This window comes from Corvus kubaryi, unplaced genomic scaffold (assembly GCF_017639235.1).
Source record: "Corvus kubaryi isolate FWS band 111438036 unplaced genomic scaffold, C.kubaryi_AGA036_p1.0 66, whole genome shotgun sequence".
Classification (NCBI taxonomy): Eukaryota; Metazoa; Chordata; class Aves; order Passeriformes; family Corvidae; genus Corvus; species Corvus kubaryi.
In genome coordinates, this window is record NW_024582054.1 from 12157516 (window position 1) to 12178296 (window position 20781).

Sequence of the window (20781 nt, forward strand, 5' to 3'; positions counted from 1 at the left end):
ATAGTCTAGATGTTGAGACACATCAACAAGATAGCAGACAGTTCCTCTGCTTTTGCTTAATCTTTGGTTACCTTTCAGACTACAGCTACTGCAGCTGCTCTGATTAGCAAGCACTGGAGAGTTTCAGATGCAGAGGAAGAACAGCAGAATGTGTAGTTCTGGAAAAAGGATGGTGTTAAGAGGTCAATCCTGGATCCACCTTATTATGGGGCTGTGGTGGACTGCAGAGCTCATCTTTCTGCAGAAACAGTCCTGACAGTGGAAGTTAGTTGAAGAGGGTAAAACCCAAGGAGACAAAAGGCAAGGGAAGGACTGCACAGAAGAGCATCCTGTTTCCCTACGCCTCTTGGCATAAAGTCATACAGCAGAGGAAGGGAAACTTCCAACAGCTTGGCAGACCTCTGAAATATGCAAGTATGTTTAACATTCAGCTCAGAGCAGAGAATATCTTCCCCCTGAATTTTTACAGTACAGGCACATTGGCATTAAGCATTCAAGAAAGTAAGAACTTGAAACCAAAGAATGACAAAGCAAGATGAACACCATGACATTTATCAAGTTTTTCTGTTGCATGTATTTGATAGATTATATAGGGTTAATAAATTACCATCCAGAGTACAGCTGTCATTTCCTTAGCTATTCTTTATGCTTTTAACCCTTAACTGCCATCTTATTGCCATCTTAAGAAAGAGGAGGAGAGTTCCAAAGCAAGAGATCTTTCAAGTAGCCAGCAATTCACTACAGAAAAAGCCACTTTCAAGCAGCTAATGCAGCCTTTGTAACCAGTATCTCTTGAGGAAATTAGCAGTTTGCAATTTCTTTTAAAAACTGACCCCTGATGAGGATTGAAGTCTTTTTTTCCTGTGTATATATACATATGCGCTTGTCCTAATGCAAACCACCAACAAAGAAATTTAATACTAGACAAATACTTCAGGCCTAGCCTCTGCCAAGTAGTTTTTTCTAGGGCTTCACTCCAGAATTTTCCAAATAAACCTACATACTGTAAGTCTACTGCAAATACAGTAGACTTAGCCACCCTGTGTCATCAGTACTCATATTATGATGCACATGAGTAGGGGCTACTCCTTTATAAAAGTGAAATCCCTTTGGCCATTCCTCCTGGCCCTGTAACAGCCGCCTCCTACCACTCTTTCAAGTACTGTTTGAAGTGTGTGGCATGGCAACTATGCCCACATTGTACTCTTTTGAGCTATGGCTTCTGAGCAAGAGAACCAAAAAAGAAAAAAGAAGTAAAGTTCATCTACTTGAAGTAAAAAAGTTGCACCTCACTGCACTGCTTCACCAAAATACCCCTATAAAACATGCTGTTAGGATGTTCAACAATGGCAATGCCTCATGTAACTAAAGTTGTCTCTGTTGGATAGTGTCCTGGTATGTGGCACACACACAACCATCTTCAACTGCAACTCTTTGTATCCCCTGTTGTATCTGAGGCACTCAGATCTCTTCCTGGAAGGACAACAAGCACCTTAGAGGCAACTACCATACTGTTGTCCTTCCGGGAGCCAGGACAAGACCTCAAGCAGCTTTACCTCCCATCTCTGCTGGTTCACCTGCAGAGAAACATTAGCTGCAGTTGTTATAACAAATGTTATTCTGGATAAAAAGATGAGTTCACAGAAAATGTCTACTATTACTCAAAGGCTGTGTCCAGTCAGTACTGTTCATAACACCTGTCACAGAGACTGATACAGGGACATCAACAATATGACTGCTGTAAGCAGAGCAGTGCATTTAAAACTCCCTCTGTAACAGCTACTTTTCTTCTAAACTGAAATAATGACAGACAGTAAATAAAAGAACTTGTATAAATAGAAAATAGTTTATTAAAAAACAAACCAACCAAACCAAACAAAAAGTCACAACACAATCTCACTTCACTGTGTGGCCAAAGGTCTGACTTTAATTTAAACTACACAGCTGGCATCCATGCTTCAAAAGTCATGTAAGCATGCATATGGAAAGGAAATTGGTGCCTTGCTGGCATGCTCCTCAAAATCTCCCCTGGGATGGTTTTTAGAATACATTGTTTTTGAGCAGGTTATGAAATGTGAATTCCCACAAGACACTGAGAAAGTGAAGAAAGGTTGTTTATATTTACACATACAGGATTTCCATAATCACCTGTCACACAGAAGTGCAATTTGCTGCATTTCTAACAGCTGTGAAAACAGTGACAAACACAGAAAAAACCCCACAGGTAAGCATGCATTCTGTAAGGTTTTGGTAATTTTTTTCTGCATGTCAGTTTATTTCTGAGGAAGTATTTAATTTCACAAGTCTATGCAAACTACTTACATGAACAGTATTCAAAAGATAGTCCTTTGGAATACTTAGTCACCAAGAATTACACGAGATGTAGTTTTGTGTGCAGGTTAAGACTTTTGACATACAAACAATGCTGCAGTCCTCCTTTATAACAGAAGGGAATGGATTATTAGAATGACATTCCTGAAAAGTTCTTCATTTTAAAGCAAGTATTTCATTAATAAGGCTGCTTTTAAACAAGTTACTCGGAAAGAAAGCTTTCAAGATCATCCAAAAGGAGCATATATGTATGCTTTGTTTTCATTGCTAGTCATCTCTGATGAACACTACGCAGGTCTATGGTTTAGGCATGTGTAAAGCATGATGAGGATTCTGAAAACACTTTTATCGAAGAAGTTGCTCAGACTCCTTGGACTTGCTTTCTTTTGTTTTCCTCAGTAATGCCTGTTTTATAGCATTGATCTTTTCATCAAGTTCAGCCAATGAATAGCTCTGCTAAAAGAACAAAATAAAAATTACAATAATTTACATCTTGTAATTGCTAGAGAAGTGGCTTATCACTTGATACTTGAGGTCACTGCATACTGCACTAAGTGACAGATCTACTCCTGCAGAATTGTCTGAATCTAGTCTTTGCCTATTTATATTTAAAGGAAAAAGAACATAAACTTGCAAGAAAGACAGTCCTAACCATGGATCAATATATTGGTGCTACTTCTATTAAATGTTTGTTTAGCCTGCTCATGAAAAACCCTAAGAAATCCCTTCATGTTAAAACACTGGATAAGACTACCTAGATTCTGTAGGACTTCAGTTTACAGCTGAAGGGTTTTCTTTCCCTACTGCCCAACATCAAGCTCCTCTGTGCCACTTAACCTGACAGGTTTTTTATATCTTCTTACACAAACCAGTCATCATCCTTTTTATAAGAATATTTCACCCTATGCAGGACTTTCTTTTCCTAAACAATCCTACTTTCTCAAGTCTCAGATGGCCCACATCCCATCCTAAGCATTCTCCCCAGTCCATCTGTCTCCAAGGGTGATGGCTAGGAGCAGACAAGGTTCCAGCCACGGTCCCACTTGTACCAATGAAAACTTCTCTCTTGTGGCTAAGGTACATGGCTAATGCATTCCCTTATGTGATGGTGTTGTGCAAATGGCAAGTCATTACAGGAATCTGCTATATTGTTGCTATATTACCTGCTATAATGTTGGGTCCTTCTGCAATACTTTTGCCAAGCCAGCCATTTCTAATTTTGCCTTTTCAGAAACCAGTAAAGCAAATTGAAAAATAATTTTTACATCAACAAAAACCACTAAGCCACAAAACAGAATGACATTAATAGAGGGCTGATCAGAATACAGAAATTGCCTGTTACTTTCAGCTTGATTAACAAAATTATTGATTTGTTTTATTCTATCATCCTTCTAACTGGTGAAAACACTAACTTACCCTAGTATATATTCTTAGAAGACCATGTGATTCATGGTAACACCCACTAGCTTTCTGTCTCCTTCCCTCTCTCTTCACCAGCAAGCTATCCAATACTGATGCAGCTATTTCTGAGAACTTAGATATTTGCTTCGTAGAACTTTCCACTCAAAACATCCTAAACTTAAGACGAACAAGAATTAATAGCACTTACATGGGGAGATTGAATCTTTCTCCTCTTGCCAGAACAGCTCTGAAGAAAAGACATAATCAAAATAGACTTAATGTTGCACTGACAGAGGACCACAAATAATTCTATAACAACATTGTCAAGAGTCTTTAAAGTATAGAAAAAAACACTGACTGCCATTCCATGGATTAAAGAAACCTTTTTTATAATTAAGTACTTTGGATCATGAGAAATACTACTGGAGAGCAGTCAGAAGCTGTTGAAGCTTCTCCACACTTGGCAGTCAACAACTACCAATTTAACTGAAGCTTCCTTCAGACAGAATTAAGCTTTTGAAACTGTCAATATTTTTCTCCCTAAAATTTGCCTATATCCACACCAATATTTATGCAAAACTTTGGATAAAATGTGCTAATTACTGTGCAATACTACTATTGCCACCATCACAATTTTTTCCCTGATCCTCCTTCTAGAGATCCTAAAGCACTTTCAATAGAAATTTCAGCTTATGAAATTTTATGTTTTAACTTCTGGTTTTCAGCCACTTAAAGGAATACCCTCACAAATAAAGAACTTTATTGGTCTCCAACACAAATTTAAAAAATTAAACAAAAATGTGTAATATTGCTATTGATTTTTGATTACTGACTCTTCTCAAGCAAGAAGATACAAATTAAAATGCATTCAACAATAAAAGAGACATTCTTACTGTTACATAGGGAAAGAAGAGCAAGATAACACACAAGAAATTCCTACAGTCAAGTAGAGCCTAATATAGTAACAACTAATGTTTCTTTGTCCTAATACCCTTTGGTGAGTTAAGGTTAAGGTGTACTATTCAGAGACAGAGCTCTGCCTGAAAACCAGAAACTAAGAAAACTAAGCCACAGAATCACATGAAGGAATTTTTAAGGGGTTTACTCTCTCATCTATTTAGAAGTTATTCGCATAGCATTATCAATCGGATCATGTACAGAAGACCAAATGATTTTAGTTGTTTTAAGACATTAATGATTTCTATCAAAAATCAAAGCTTCAGTCAATTTTCTTGACATAAGAAGCACTTCAGATTTTAAGGCAGGGAGGAGAAATACAACCTCTCTTATACATTTCTTACAAATTAGTTAAGCTTGGGTGGCAGCAGTGTTTTTCTCCTAACAGATACATCCTTCTTTTGAGTGAGAAATTAGGTAAATATGAACTTGGTTAGATGATCCACATGTAATATAACCACTAACCAAGCCAGAGTTGTTTATTAAAAGTGTCTGCCCTCTAAGTTTTTCTCTGTACATCAAAGATTCAAGCACAAAAGGCCAAAACGCATTTAGGTATGGCAAAAGAAGGTGAGAAAATTTCTTACTACAGATTGAAAATATTCAGGAGACAGTCCTTCCAGCTCAAGGATTTTATCTTCAAGCTTCTTAATTCTCTGATAAATGTCTCTTGGTACTGGACCACCTAAATACACCAGTAGTAATGCAAAGAAATCAGGAAAAGTGCTTGAATAACTTATTTAACGAAAGATTGCAAGTTTCAAATTTGCATTCTTCAAGATTAGCTATCAACCAGTAGCTGAAACAAAATAAATGGATGGGATAATAAAAAGGAAGGATAATTAATATGATTCAGGATAAAACCTGATTGATAAGCCAGTGCAGTCAATGAAAGCAGTAAGACAACTTCATGTAGTTGGCTGAAGTATGTCAGACAAGGTCCCTGAAACAACTAATGATCACTCTTACAATACATTGGTCATAAATGAAACGCTATCACTTCAAAGCTGACACCAGCATTAGGAGAGAGCAGATGGGATGGCAGACCACACATGAATTCAGCTTTGATATCTAAGATAGGTTTCTTTCAGAACAATCTCCACTGAGCATCAGAGGTTAGAGGACAAGTATGAGTTGTGCTTGACAAAGAACAGCATTTGCCTGACCATAGATGGGAGAACAGGAGTGGGGAATGTGTGCATTGAACTGAATAACAGAGCTCTGGAAAAAAAAAAAATCAAAAACATAACCAAACAAAAAAGCTCCCCCAAGAACCACCCTCACAAAAAAGCCCACAGCAAAACCAACTCACACCACAGAAACAACAGCACCAAAAAAATCCCACCTCAACCCACTTGCTGTTTTCATCTATACTACAGCAGCTTGGGCTCATCTCCCCATGTAAAAACAGAACTGATCAAAAGATCAGCCTTAGCAAGCATCTTACTTGCACTCCATAGTATTCTATAATGAAATAACTATATAAAACAACTATCACAACTAAGTACTGGCTATTCCAATTAAAATGATAGTCTGGTTCTGAACCATGTTGACAACCAAGGCCTTGGCAAGCTTTTCCTTTTTGACACCCATTTCCTTTTATTTCCGGGTCTGTTAAACAAGACAATTCTATTCTGCTAACTACCAAAATAAGCACTAATGTGGGGTTTTGGAGGTATTTTTCCATTCATCTATTTCGTCCCTTCAAAGAAACAATTTTTCAGGTAGCTTCCCTCCTTCAGTTCTGCTTTCTACTCATCACTCAGCACCTACTAATTAAATTGGCTCACCTCTCACTCTTAATATTGCTTTCTCTTAATGTAAAGGGAAAAGAGCAATACTGCACTAGAAGCTGTTCTGAAAAACAGCCAGTGAATCAAGATTAACTCTTTCTGTTGCCAGAAACAAAAACTGGTGGAACAGGTAGCTGAGGCATGTTACCTGCTCAGATGAGTATTTTTTGCACAGCTGCTGGGGTATGCATCAAATAATACAGAGATGTTCCCCATGAATGCTGATTTGAACAGGAGTTAAGCTGGTGTCGCATGCTTCCATCTTCTTAACCTATATTATAGTTTAGCTGACCCATTCCTTCAAACAAAATAATGTCACCTATTACAGGCACAACCTGGAAGCAAGGACCCCTCCTTAGCCACCTCCAATCATTATCCCTCATATGCACAAACTCCAAAGCTACTACACATTGTAACCCTAATGCTGACCAGCCACTTCCAAATTCTATTTCCATGCACAAAAGCCAGCTTATTTTTGAGACAGCTACACAGCTAAGCATCAAGCTCTGACTGCTGCCTCCGAGTATCTGCACATATCTTACTCTCCTTCCTGCCAGAGAACTTTAATCCACTACACAGTCACAGGAATCTAGTAATCTAGTCAATGTTCCAAGTATTTTTAAGAGAATGGATTGGCATCTATTCAGTATTCAAAAGACAAAAAAGTCAAGTGTGTCCATAGTGTCAAGCGTAGAAAATTCACTTTACCAGATGGAGATCAGGTTTCTGTTCTACTTTGAAAAGAATTTTCAAAAAAAATACTAATTTCTCATTCCTAAGTTCCTCATTGATTTATATTATAGAAAACTAGGGTTGGGGTGAGGAAAGCAACTACCTAAAAAAATGTCACTAGGCTGATGGCTATGGCATGTATTTTAGTGAAAGGTATGGACTCATGTTTGCAGGCCTAAAGGGAAATAGTGACAACAAGCTTCCCACATTCTGGGAAATAAGCTTTTCATCTAAATGTATTTCAAGAAACATCCATCTTTAGGAAAAGGTTTCAGGTCATCCTTTGTGTTGATTCTACCACCAGCCCACAAGTTGTCCATGAAGCAGCCCTTCAACCTAAACTCAGCTTTTCCTGTTCAGCGGTTCAAGGCAGGACTCCAGTGGCTACGGAGAACCCCCACCTCCAGATACTCCGTATTATTTTAAATCCTGTTCTGATGTGCCTCTCTCTTATTTGCCACCACATAATGGGTACACTTACTAACTCAGCATCTCAAATTTGGCATAAATCTGGGTTAGTTTTTGGGCATAAAACCCTAAACAGCAGACCATCGTACTTGGGGTGACTAAACCCTTCAGTGGATCTATCCACTGTTTTTACAGTATCATTTTTTATAGACTTGCCCTGTTCCACCCCAGTAATGATAACTGTAGTATAAAATGGCACACCAATGTCAAAATTAAAACACGATACAAACCTGTTTGTAACCGTAAGTGTGCTTCAATGTTTTGCAATCTCTCCTCAACAGCTTGGTTTCCACAATCATGCATGGGTACACTGGCTTTGTGACTGGGTCCATGCGTTCCTTCAGATCTAGTCTGAGGCCCATATGTATTTACTACCCTAGAAACTGTTTAAAGACAAAATAAATTTCACATATATGCACATGACGCACAAAGCAGATCTAACTAAAAGAATCAAAGTATTCAAGCATGAAAACCTGTGTTAAATCAGTTTCATGAAAGTCTTGCATATGAACGGTTCCACATACATTAAGATCAAAAGCTCAAGTAAAAGCATTTTCCTATTTTTTTGCAGGAGTAACTAAACCTAGCAAAAACCTAGGATTTTACATATGCAAAGTAAAAGAATTACTCATACATTCATGTAGAATGGCAGTGTCAAGAATTTGTCATCAGCTGCTGATAAACAGCAGAAACCTAGGTATCTATGTCAGCAGTTGTACATGTGAGCTTTTGTGAACACAAAGAAGAGGCCAGACCTCATATTACAGGAAGCATCATAAATATATGAAGATGAGGGGAGGTACACAACTGGAAGAACCAATACAAACCTCAGCAAGGAAGTTCACTTCTAATTTTTGTCATTTGAGTAAAAGCTTTAGTGACTCTTCAGCTGCATTTGGGACTATCTTTTACCCATGCTGACCATGTCTTCATCAGGAGATTTTGATCACTTCTTGTTAAATCACAGTCATTTCTTAAGTTCTCCTCATAGAATTACTGCAGTGTACTGCAGATTTAAAGACTATACTGGCAACTCCAGATGCTGAAGCACACACACACATACACCATTCCTACTCAATACTTCATGAAGGCCACATGCTACATTCTTGTTTTAATTTATGCTGGTTTTACTTCCAATTCCTTTCTAAGTGTTTTTCACATTTCAGTTATGAACTGTTCCTTGAAGGGCAAACTTCCCTTTTTTCCTGTATCATGCTGCCAACTTACAAATTAACACTCAGTTTAAAACACTGACTTATTCAAAGAGGTTCTGTGTGAAAGATTCTAAAATTGAACTCACTTCCCCATCTCCTTCTTAGCTCACCATACCTTCCAATACTTATTATTGTGCTTTACAGTATTATTCTGAATTACAGAATTCAAAATAATTATTGGTTTCTAGGACCAATATTAAGTGGATAACTGAATATTATCACTCTCAAAAATGGAGAAGAGGGTTACTTTCATTCTCATTTTGGGTATTTAATTTGTTTTTAAAGAAGGGTAACTTGCATATACCTAGAGAGTAGCAGATGAACAAGCACTATTTTACACACAGCTTCTGTTAGACAATCGCTTCCATATTATTTATGCCTTTCCAAAAGTTAGTGCAGTGATAAACTCGTTCCCCAGCACGTCACTTCTTATAAATCTGTCTTAGAACTTCCACTGTCCCCAAATTATATTCTATTTCAATACACTTACTCCAATTAATGAAAAATAGAAGATAATCCTATTCAATCTCATTTCCTTATTGATGGCTTCACCTTAAAGAAAAACTAAGAATTGTTCAGCTTCTCTGTCCTCCTTTATCTTTTCCACATTTCGTTTCAGACCATGAAAATAGGCTATTTTATTTTGGTCTTTAGTGCCTAACCATTAATTTAGATTTAAAACCTTGGAGACATAAATGAAGATGTAAAAGTATTCACTAGAGTCAAAAATCAGTACGTTAAGTTTGCATTTTTGAGCATTCTATAAAAAGTTTTGATATCAAAAACTTATCAGTGCAGTCATATCTGGACACTTAAATGGGTATTAAAAGAGTTGCTTACCCTTTATATGACTTTTAAATCCAGGATAGGGTGTGAAAATTGCGTCTGTTCTGGCACAGCTATTTTCTAAATAAATAATGACATAACAAGTGAGGTCCTAATTATGTATTTATAATTGAAAATATTCTAACCACCATCAGCCTTGATGCTTTTAACAAATCTAATTAAAATGCTTCAAACAATAAAAAAAAAAATCAGAAATACTTAATTCATTCTATAAACACTTGCCCATTAATAGTTTCACACACTTGCATGGACCTACTAGTTTTAATTGGATAAGTCACTCGTATTAATGTGCGCACGTATGTATAGAGAAATTTACTGGGTCAGGACCAAATTTATTTGGTTCTTACTTTTCACTGCATTTCTCTGTAACTTATTTCTTTCTTCCTGTACAGAAGCTTTTTTCCTGCTTACCATTGTTATTCTGGTTTTATGTCCTTTTCTGAAACTCTTCTATTTTTGACTGATCTAGTTTACTCATCAGCACTCTTTCCTAAACCTTCCTGCATTTATTCTGATCCATGTGAATTCTTCCATTTGCTTAACCATAGAAACCTATAGTATGGACCACCTTAATTTATTCTAATGTTTATATATTAATCTCTGTTCATATACACCAAAGCTTTACATATATTTTATTATGCCTGAACAATGAGACAGGTCTTATTATCATTTCTTCTGTACTTAATTAACAATTTTGGGAAACAGTGTTTTACTTTCTAGCATATTCTACTAAACTTCATATATCCTTACATTCCAACTAACATTCAAGCAGTTAAACTCTCTAAGAAGCTTACTGAACAATAAGCTTTGATCTCTAAGAGCGTAAGTACCTCACAGGGACAATGCACATGTGGGCTCACAGGTACTTAGAAGGTATCTCTATACTACTTATGTAGTTTACATATATAAAACTGTCTTAACTTCAAAAATCCATTTGGCTACAGTTACTGATCCTGTAAAGGGGATCCAGTCTACCAGATGGATTTAAGATTGGTTACAGATACAGCCAATTGTACTAGTTGGTGTATGAAAAACACCAACAATGTGAGCAATGTTAAAAAAAAAAAAAAAAGGTCATTTCAAGTAGCTAGTAATTCAAATTCATTGTAAAAATACTTCTTTGTAATTTAACTAGCATTAAATTAACTTCAATTTGAATATGCAATTTACAAGACATTTCTGAACTGCAATTCCATTTACTTTGGAGGAATATCTAGTTAAAACACTGGGAACAATAGCTACAAAACCATATGAACTAAGATAGCAGCTCTTAAAATTAACACAGTAAGAGATACAATTTTTCTGTATGGAATGCCTTAAACGTTGTCATCCAGTGACTACTTTGTTTTTCTATCTGACATCTGAAGTACACATTCAAGTTCTAAATTTTAAAATAAAGTTACTCTTAAGAGAAAGTTCAGTTTTAAATACAGATTAGTGCTTTTGGAAAATAAAAAAAATTAAACAAAAAACCCCACACAACTTAAATTCCTATGAAGATTAAAGTCTGGCTAGCCAGTTACCTTGATTACAATCAATAACATTGCAAAATTCCCTGACATTATTTTCATTGATCTCGGCTTGTTTCCTCTCGATGAAAGCTGATATCCGCCTGTCAATCTGCAGGTAACAAACATGATGGCATGTATCTATTTCATTCTTTAAATTTAAAATTTAGAAAGGTCTTTCATTTTTCTGTTTTCAAATTCACGTAAATCACTTACTTCTGCTTTTCCAGCTTTTATTTGGACCACTTCTGGATCAAAATGAAAATGAGCATCCTTCAGATCTCTCAAGTCATAACTTCCATACTTTTCTTCAGTCTGACTGTTACCATCATAAACATCTAAACTTGTTTGACTTTCTGTTTTACCTGCAGGTTCAACATGGCCTATATTTTCCTCTTTGATCAATGACTGTAGTTTTTCTAAGAGAGGCTGAACAAAGAAAACAGTATGTTAGGGTTAAAAAAATAAAGTCCCAAAGTCAAGAAGACAAGCACTATTACAATTTCCAACCAGACCAATGGAAATAATTTTGGGAATTACAACATCTTCCTCTGACAGAACACAGTAATAAGATTAAAAAGAAGTTCCAAATATTGTGCACACCACAGTTCTGACCTTTTTGACCTGTGTCTTTTAGAAGTTTGAAAACTCCCAAATTTCTGTGAAAATCTGCCCATAGTCCTGTGTTACTAGCTAAATCAAAGCCTCAATCACTGGCATCAATGCCACTTAATTAACATGTCATTCAAATGCCTACTCAGAACAGTAAGGCTTAGTATTTTTCCTCCTTAACATGAAATCCAGTGCTCTTACACTGTAAAGCCTTTACTTTATCACCACAGCACTACATTCTCCACTTGAAACCGTAGTTGCCCAAGTGAATGAGAGAACACAGACATGAAATACATAGGCATTATCATGAACACATGCTTTGCTTGACACGGTTGATTACCTACTTAGGTCATGAAATTAAATGAGAAAAGGCACTGACATTTGTAGCAGGAAAAATGCTTATTTTACTGCAATAACTCTTATGTACGATGTAACATCTAAACCTTGGTACATGTCCCTGTCTCTTTTTAATTTCTATCAGTTTTATCTAGTCTGAATTTCAAGGCGTATTTCTCTCTATAAATTACTTTAATTTTTTAAAAGACAACATGATTTTTAGCATTTTCTGAAATGGAATCAAATTCCTACTTGCAGTGTTCTTACATATTAGACGTAAATTTTATTTGCTTTTATCTTGCATATTTTCTCTTTCTGTTCATCACACCAAAGATTTGGCGGATTTCTGGAAAACAAAGGGTCTTTCTTTTACCTACAGACAAGAAAATACAGAAACTTCCTTTTTCATCCTCTCAGTACTATGCACCTCCAATAATTCACTGACTAGCTGAAGCAAAATAGTAGTACTCAAACCCCCATCTTTTACATATGAACTATCAAGGTCAAAACACTGTTCAGTTACCAGCTGACAAACTGCTCACCCTCTCTGCCATGCAACTAAATTACTTTTGGCAGGGTTGGAAAGTTTCAAATAGTTAAAAGAAATGACAGTAATGGTGACTGGCTACTTGGCAAGATGAGACATTAACGTCAAAGAAATTACTCTTTAAAAAAAAAAACCTACGCTGAAAATATATTTAATTGCAGTAAGACACTCCAGGATGTGTCATGCTGGGATAATGCCACTTCTTGAACCACTGAAAGCACTCTATGAGCCTCAAAACTCACCCAACGCATGGAATCATTATCGTAGCATGACACACACCTGCCGTGTCTTATTGCTTAATTATAACCCACCATAGATGGAAATGTATCACATTTACAATGCAAGTCTAGAAATCAATGAGGCTGCATTTATTCAGCCTGCTCACCTACAGTGGCTATTCCCACCACTAATCTGAAAAATCCGTAAGTGTGAGTACCTATGGAGCATAGTGGAATCCCAAGCATTTAACACTTCTGCATTCCTTTTTTGTTGAACACAGCAACATAAGATCAAAATTATTGAAATTTTACAGCAGAGATAACTACTTTTAGTTGTTGATCACTTTTTTGAAGTCAAATGTGTCCCATGAAATATTTACCTGTAAACATAAAATATGCTGCTGAAGTGCACTAAACAGCAACGCTGGCTGAAGGGCTGATGTGCTCTGAAGCTTGCTCCAATTGATTACAACTTTCACAATATCGTCTCCAAGATTAAGCTTCAACAGGGCAAAACAAACACAATAAAAAATTATATTATCTGTATTAACATCAAAAAAGTATACAAGACTTCTACAAGACAACAATTATGCTCGGTCTCATATAGATCCACCCCACTTTTAGATGAGAACATTGGAAAGATTTGCTATCAATTATAGTGCAAGCAGCTATCATATTCTCAGTAAATTAGTATTTGTAGAATATATTCTAAAACTAAAATTTCCTTACTAACTCATCATGCTTTCATTGTATTAATTCAGTCCTTGGATTTATTACATTAATTCTTGTATGAAAGCATATTGTTCATGTTAATCGCTCACACCATCTTTTCTTTTAGTGGATACTAGAACCACCAGTACGAAGAAACATGACCCAGGATAGCAGTCTCCTGTAAGTTCATGTATTTTATTCCAAGATTGCAAGACTATCTATGCCTCCATGACCCATGTCTGATGTAACACCATGCCACATTCTTGAATTTTTACTTGCTGCTAATCCAAAGGAAGCTTTATTTTAAAAATAAGTGCATAAAAATAAACATTTTTGAAAATCTCAAGATTTAACAAACTCTAGATTACACAGCACCACTATTAAACCTATTTTCAAATCACACTATTTTCCTGTATATACATTTGTATTGAAATTAACAATTGCCACAGTCTATTTTCACTGCCAAGGAATTGCAATATTTAACTCCCAAGGCAATAAAGAAAAACATACATAATGAATTTGAAGTATTATTTAAAAGAACTATGTATCTTCTATAAGCTAAAAATACACTAATACAAAGCTGATTGTCAATAATCTCTGATGAACTAACACACTTTCACACCTAACTTTGCCCTTTTTGTTACACTAAAGCTCTTCTCAAGATCTTAAAGTAGTGCTCACTTTCATCTCCCAAAGTTAAGTAGGTTGTTCTCCAACCAAACATCCTGCAAGTGATACCCCAAACTCTAAATACAGATAAAATTCTTGTTTGAAATCAAGAGGACCTACATGTACTCTGCTTGCAGCACTGAATTCCCAATTCATATGTATATTTGCACATCTATCCCTCACTCCTTCCATTTAAAAAAAAAAAAAAAAAAAAGTGGGGGTGGAAATAGAAAAAGGTACCTCAGGAAGATGACAAAGGTGACCTTTAAGTCACGGTCTAAAGATATTTAACTTCTACCAGCATCAAGTATTATGAACAAGAACACAAAATGCATATGCACTTGTGTCCTGAAGCCACCACGAAGTGTATGAGGAAACACTGAGAACTGAACACAAGAATGCCTCCATCACTCTGAATACAAAGCAGTGGATGACAAGCTGTACCATGTTAGTTTCAAATCCCAGCATTAACAGAGTTTTGTAAAGAGCTATAAACCTGAACCTTCCTGCTGTATGTGAAGATCAGCCTTGTTACATTCAGGGTTAATGCCCAAATTACATAGCAAAGGAGACAGTCTAACTAGATATATAATGTATTTTAGTTCATTTTCACACAGTTATGCCTGTTTAGTAGTTACGCTAAATACATAGGACGTAGGAAAAGTAATGTTCTAGGATATACTAGTCTTGAACAAGACTAAAGAATGTATTTAGAATTTAGTAGGAATAAAATTTACTTTAGGAATTAAGCCACTGTGCATATGTGATCATCTGAAGCACGCACTTCTGCCCAAAGTTTCTAGAGCAACATCTCCTATATTACAGTTTACTGACAGTGTAAGAAAGGTGTAGATTAAGCAACCCGAATGAAACAAAATAGAAGTGCTACTGCAATTTCCTAATAATCCTCCTTTTTCAAAAAGAATAAGCTTATGTGTGCCTTCGTATCATAATGGACAACTCCTGTCCAGGTGGTTCAATGCACAAAAAGCAACAGAACTTCTAACTTAGAAGCCAGTGATACTTGAACTCACAGACACTACTTTTAAATAAAAGAATAAACCCCTCTTGCATCAACAAAGGTTTCTAATACAATAGAGTAAGTTCTCAGTCTTTCACATCCTATTACTTACTAAAACTGTGACAAAGAGATTTATAAATTTAGTGTTTTGATAACTTCAAAGCCTTTGTCTGATTACAAGTCCACAGCCTATTCTGCAGCAATTTACAGGATCGTAAGTAATTTCAGCCCTTTAAAATTAGTTTTATGTTAACACTGCCTATTACTTGAATCTTAAAGAACTTTTCAGGATCAGCTATATTGGTTTTAAGAGTTGCCATTGTCAGATGTCCTCCTGGTCACGCCATTGATTGCTCCAGTAAAAAAACTCCTGTGTCAGAAATATTCCTGCTTACAGCCCAACTTACTAGCATAAATCCAACTTAAACTACTATGATGAATCACAAACTGTGACTGCTAGCAATCTGCCACATGTTCACTCATCTCTGTAAAAGGGAAACGGGGAATCAGTAGTTTCAGTCAAAAATGCAAGATAGTTTGCTAGAATCAGTAAGGGGGTAAAACACAGAAGTTAAATCTGTCAGAACTCAAGCACTGGCAGACAAGTGTGTAACTTAACTGGAAAGGATCATAACTGAGCAATGAAGAGGACTTTCACAGCTAAGATGGAGCAACCAGATCCTTCTAGCTCATTGCACTGGACAGTAAAATGGGTCTGTTGTCATGGAAAGAAGACACTCCAAACACCAATCAAGAGAATTATACTCTGCACCATAGGTACTGTAACTCTACTGAGGGGATGTGGCAACTCTAAACGGTTTTCTCACAACTGCCTGTGCACACCCAGTCATTTTTAAAAATCACTTGGATCTGTCCAGTGAGAGGCTAGTTGTAGAGACAGCTTTGGAAAAAAATTAAGCTACTGAAAACAAGACAGAAAAATAAATTTTAATGTAGGTTTAGAAACAATTAATTAAACTTGTGATGAATGCCCTAGTTAAGAGCTTAGGAAACTTTCCCTTTAGTCTCCTTTGTGTTTTTCATAAATACAAAAGTTTCAGCTTTTCTCTGACGTGTTGTAATACTGTCATTCATAGCGTTGTCCTTACATCTAGATAAGCTGACAGTCACTAGCTCTTCATTGATCACATTCAGAATTTTCACCAGGAAGAATTACGGGGCCTTTAAACCTCAATAGATAGTTTTCATGCCTCAGTAATCCTGAGTCAGCTGTGTCTGAACATTACACTGTTTAGCACTGTGCTCCTGTCCAAAAGGCACTGTAGTTTTTAATCACTTTATAGAGATAGGAAAACTGAACTCTTAAGTAAGTGCCTGAATTATCATGCCCTTAATTTTGCTTGCCTTTTGTTTGAAAACAGAGACATTTGTTAGCAGACTTGGAGGTGAGAAGCAAATATAATAAGAGTTCTACATAGATGAGAGGTGAAACACTCTAAAAAATAATTTCAGATCAGCCAGCAGCTACTCCTAAAGTGCCTCGGCATCTAAGAGCCCATTTCTGTACCAAACATACATTAAGTTACACTAGCTCCTGCAGATATTGCTCATCATCTGGCCCCAAACCTTCCAACTGCTAACTTTTGAAGTAAGAGTGTGCTTCTACTGCCTTCACAGAACTACATATATGTTTCCATAGTGGAAAATTAATCTGTAAATTATTTGTAGCAATAATTAAATTATTACTAAAACCTTCTCCTGACAAAGGCCTACCATAATATCTGTTACACAATTCATAGACATTACTAAACATGAAGTACGTGCTTCAACTTAAGTACCACAAAGCAAAGCACCTCTAAAAATTCTGACGCTCAGATACACTGTGGGTTTCATAGTACGTTATTACCAAGGCAGGGCTAACTTCAAGCTCCTGATAATTTATTTTGGCTTAATGCACTGTAAGCTTTCAGTAGCTTTTCAATTCCGAGTAATTAATTAAGATACAGCAATTAAGCAAATTGCATTTCCTATGGAAGAGATCATCTGTTAAACTATAAAGTGACACGCGACGTCCCGTCACTGCGAGGCAAAGGGACGGTGCCGGCTGCGGGAGAGAAGCAGGAAAAGCAGCAGCAGCAGGAGCAGCAGCAGCAGCCACGCACCCTGGGGCTGCCCCGGCCGGAGGGGGAGGGAGAGGCAGACGGCACCGCTGCTCCAGCCTTGGCAGAAGCCAGGCGGGAGCGAACAACCTCCAGAAGCGAGGCAGCTCCCTTGTTTGTGGCAAACTTATGTCCTCTGCAGCTCCGTTGCTGGAGCCCACAAGGGCCCCGCAAGCCGGGAAGAAGCAGGAGCCAGCTCTGCGCGGACCCCCGAGGCGAGGTGATGTGAAGCGGGCGCGGCGCCCAAGCCAGCTCCGCCCTGGGCCTCTCCCTCCGCCCGCCCCTCACTCACCTGCCCCGCCAGCCCGACCAGACAGCGCAGGGCGCTGCTCGCTACCTCAGAGGCCGCAGGGTCGACCTCCGGAGCGCGGCCGCCGGGCAGGAGCGGGCCGGGCACCGCCGCCGCCATGACGCCAGGCCTGGCCACGGCCGCGCCGTCGCCCCGCGATGACGAACGCCTGGCGCTGGCCCCGCCTCGCCCGCTGATGGACAGGCGCGGCAGCCAATGGCAGCCAATATGGGGGCGCGCGGTCCCGGCCGGGCACGGCGCTCCCTCAGCCTCGGCCGTGCCCCGGGCGGGCCTGTCCCGGGGCTGCGCTGTTTCGGGGCTGCGCTGTCTCGGGGCTGTCCTGTCCCGGGGCGGGCTTGTCCCGGGGCTGCGCTGTCCCGAGGCGGTCCTGTCCCGGGGCTGCGCTGTCTCGGGGCTGTCCTGTCCCGGGGCTGCCCTGTCCCGGGGCGGGCTTGTCCCGGGGCTGCCCTGTCCCGGGGCGGCCCTGTCCCGGGGCGGCGCTGTCCCGGGGCTGCGCTGTCCCGGGGCTGCCCGCGCGGGCGCGTGGCCGGCGCTCTTACGGGAGCGGCTGCTCTGGGTGCTCCTTCATGAGGGGAAGCACCCCAGTGTTTATTTCAGTGCATCGGCTTACCGCCCTTGGTTCAGCTGGGCTTTTCTGGTTGCACCTTCACCTTTTTACATTTCTATATGTTGTTCGAAGATTTGACTCTTCTGGTTGCAGCAGGGTTTTTGTTAAATCAAACTACGAGGTTTGTCAGAGTACTCTTGTTTGTAGGGTTTGCAAAATTGTCCCTGTAAGACAGTTTACTTGTCAATTTCTTTCCTAAAACAGTATAAGTGCTTACTAAGGTTTCCTACCTGATGTTTCTTTTGATACCCTAATTTTGATTTTCACTCTTCTTTCTGTTCCCCGACCCTCCACCCCCAATATTTTTTATTCCATTGAGAAGTGGTGAGTGCAGTTGTATATACAAGTGTGAAAACATTCTTAAATAAAAATTTTGAAAAGGCAGATGAATTTATCTGACTAATATTTTGAGGGTTACTTTCCAGATAAGACATACCTTGATTTAGTGAAAATAAATCCTACTAAAGGCTTTCAGCACCAGCAACCCACATTTGAGGAGACTCAAGCAAAGAAAGCTCTGCTCAGTTCCAGAGAAAAATTAGTTCCAAAGAGGACTTCAGTGTTAATGATTACATATATTTCATGGAGATCTACATTTTGCAAGAATATCTTACCTAGGGTGAACTAGATGGCATTTGCTTGGATTCAGTTGATGAGGACTGTTCTTTGGATTCAGAAATACTTATGGCAGAATGTGTTCATGGTACAGAAGCTCTGAAGCACGTAGAAATTTACTTAATTCCTGAAAAGACACTGTTTTTATCAAATAACATTTTGAACACACGCACAGAGTATGGTAGTCAATTAAGAAAATTTGTGAAATTTTGTTTTGCATTTCTGTGCAACAGTACTAATTCCAGCTCGTGATCTAGGGCTGCTTCAGCCTGCCTTGCCTCTTGCAGTTTTGTCTCTGGACAGGCAGCTGCAGCAACCCTGCAAAATGTAATCATGTCATTTGGATCAAATCAGGAAGCTTTCAAGAATAAAGGAAAATACATTGTCCTTTCCCCTTCCCCCTCCAGCACTACAACACTGAATTAACACATAAGTGATCTGCTGGCCAGAGAAGGATATGGAGCACAGATATAACGCCCTGGCATTGCTTGTTGCTTCTCGGTGTCGGAGGAGACAGTTTGTCCTGACTGAATTCCTAATGACCTGAAAAGACAGATCAAGTCCAGGCATTTGAACCAACTGTTAACTTCAAGCAATGAAAGCTCAGCTACCTAATAGATTTCAGTTTGGAAAAATCCAGCTTTCCTGGAGAGATGGAGCAATGTGTGCCTACTTTAGCAGTGGGTATGTATAGCTTACTTAGCTGAGAGACCTAAGATCTTGCCTTTGCTTTTGAGCATGTCATCTTTACCTGTAGCCAGAGATTGTCTTGGGGTAAAAAACCACTTCAAATGAGAAATTGATAGATAAGAATATAAATATCAGAAAGATACATGGAAATATGAGAAAGACTTAATGAATGTGGAGGATTTCAAGAGACAGTGGGGTTGATACACCCTTATTTATTCAGTGATCATTACAAGAAAAGTAGGCAAAAGACCATAAAGTAGTCTGTAGAGTTGTTGATACCCACCTTTTATTTACTAAGCAGAAACTGGATCCTGGACTTCTTCCTGTTGTTTGCAAATGTCTTCTCTTAGAGAAACGGTAATGATTCCTATGGGGAAAGATTTTCTTCCTGCTTTCTCTGTCTCGGAAGAACCTTGATCTGTGTGGCAGCTGCTAGTTGAATAAATTTGGTATCATCTGGAGGTTCACAGATTAAATTATGCAATGCATTATACAAACATGAACAGAACAGAAATTATCCAAAGTGATTTAAGAGATTAGGAAAATGAGAGCATGTGAGATAATGAGCATAGGGGAGGGGATGTGCAAATACAGCTAAGGCAAAGATGTTAAACTTTTATATCTAATGGAAGAGACAGACCAGAGCAGAATGGTTCCAGAAGATCATTATATGCTCACTGCATGTAGTGCACAGTAAAAATGAATGCACTTGCAATCGCCTCTGGCAGTAAACCCGGCCACAGTAAATCCAGGCCTCAATAAAGACAGAGGAAATTACATAGTGTGCTCACTATAGCTGTTGAAACAATAAAATATTGGAAACTCTCATTGCTGGAAAGATACTGGTGATTTGGAATAAATTTATAGAAAACTGGCAAGAAGTGGATTGCCAGAGATAGAGATACTTGTTTAGAAAGAGGAATCAGAAGATTTAAATATGTCTAACTTGGCAGTAATGTCCAGATATTTTAATAATATGACAACCAAGGGAGGGAATAGTCTGGAGTTAATTTCAACATTCAGGGATAGACTTATGATAATACTAAATCTTCTGCAGCTTTGATCCCTGAATGGA

General features: G+C 38.3%; 1 protein-coding gene and 1 long non-coding RNA gene across 6 annotated transcripts; both read right to left on the reverse strand.

The window, feature by feature from the left end:
- Positions 1–1827: 1827 nt before the first annotated feature.
- LOC121673816 (MAP3K12 binding inhibitory protein 1) lies at positions 1828–17934 on the reverse strand. 5 transcript variants are annotated; one of them, XM_042047557.1, is made up of 9 exons: positions 17777–17930; positions 13344–13463; positions 11467–11679; positions 11266–11362; positions 9737–9802; positions 7913–8065; positions 5277–5374; positions 3941–3979; positions 1828–2784 (listed from the first exon to the last, which is right to left on the reverse strand). In XM_042047557.1, exons 1-9 carry the CDS (start codon positions 17891–17893, stop codon positions 2677–2679), a joined length of 1011 nt encoding a protein of 336 aa, XP_041903491.1. In that variant the 5' UTR covers positions 17894–17930; the 3' UTR covers positions 1828–2676. The 5 variants fall into 5 exon arrangements, with proteins under 5 accessions (XP_041903491.1, XP_041903490.1, XP_041903493.1 ...); XM_042047556.1 differs by having other exon boundaries at positions 1828–2787; positions 17777–17929; XM_042047559.1 differs by lacking the exon at positions 5277–5374 and having other exon boundaries at positions 1828–2787; positions 17777–17933.
- Positions 17935–18269: 335 nt separating this feature from the next.
- Positions 18270–20354, reverse strand: LOC121673817. The gene is made up of 3 exons (XR_006019318.1): positions 19990–20354; positions 19016–19143; positions 18270–18565 (listed from the first exon to the last, which is right to left on the reverse strand). It is a non-coding gene; the product is annotated as an uncharacterized LOC121673817 (long non-coding RNA).
- Between the last annotated feature and the right edge of the window lie 427 nt (positions 20355–20781).

Excerpts from the sequence above, each read along its gene's own strand:
- LOC121673816 (XM_042047556.1), bottom strand. The coding sequence starts at position 17,893 with ATGGCGGCGGCGGTGCCCGGCCCGCTCCTGCCCGGCGGCCGCGCTCCG. Across the intron at positions 13,464-17,776 it reads TGGTCGGGCTGGCGGGGCAG|CTTAATCTTGGAGACGATAT; the intron begins GTGAGTGAGGGG and ends GCCCTGTTGAAG. Across the intron at positions 3,980-5,276 it reads CTGAATATTTTCAATCTGTA|AGCTGTTCTGGCAAGAGGAG; the intron begins GTAAGAAATTTT and ends TCTTTTCTTCAG.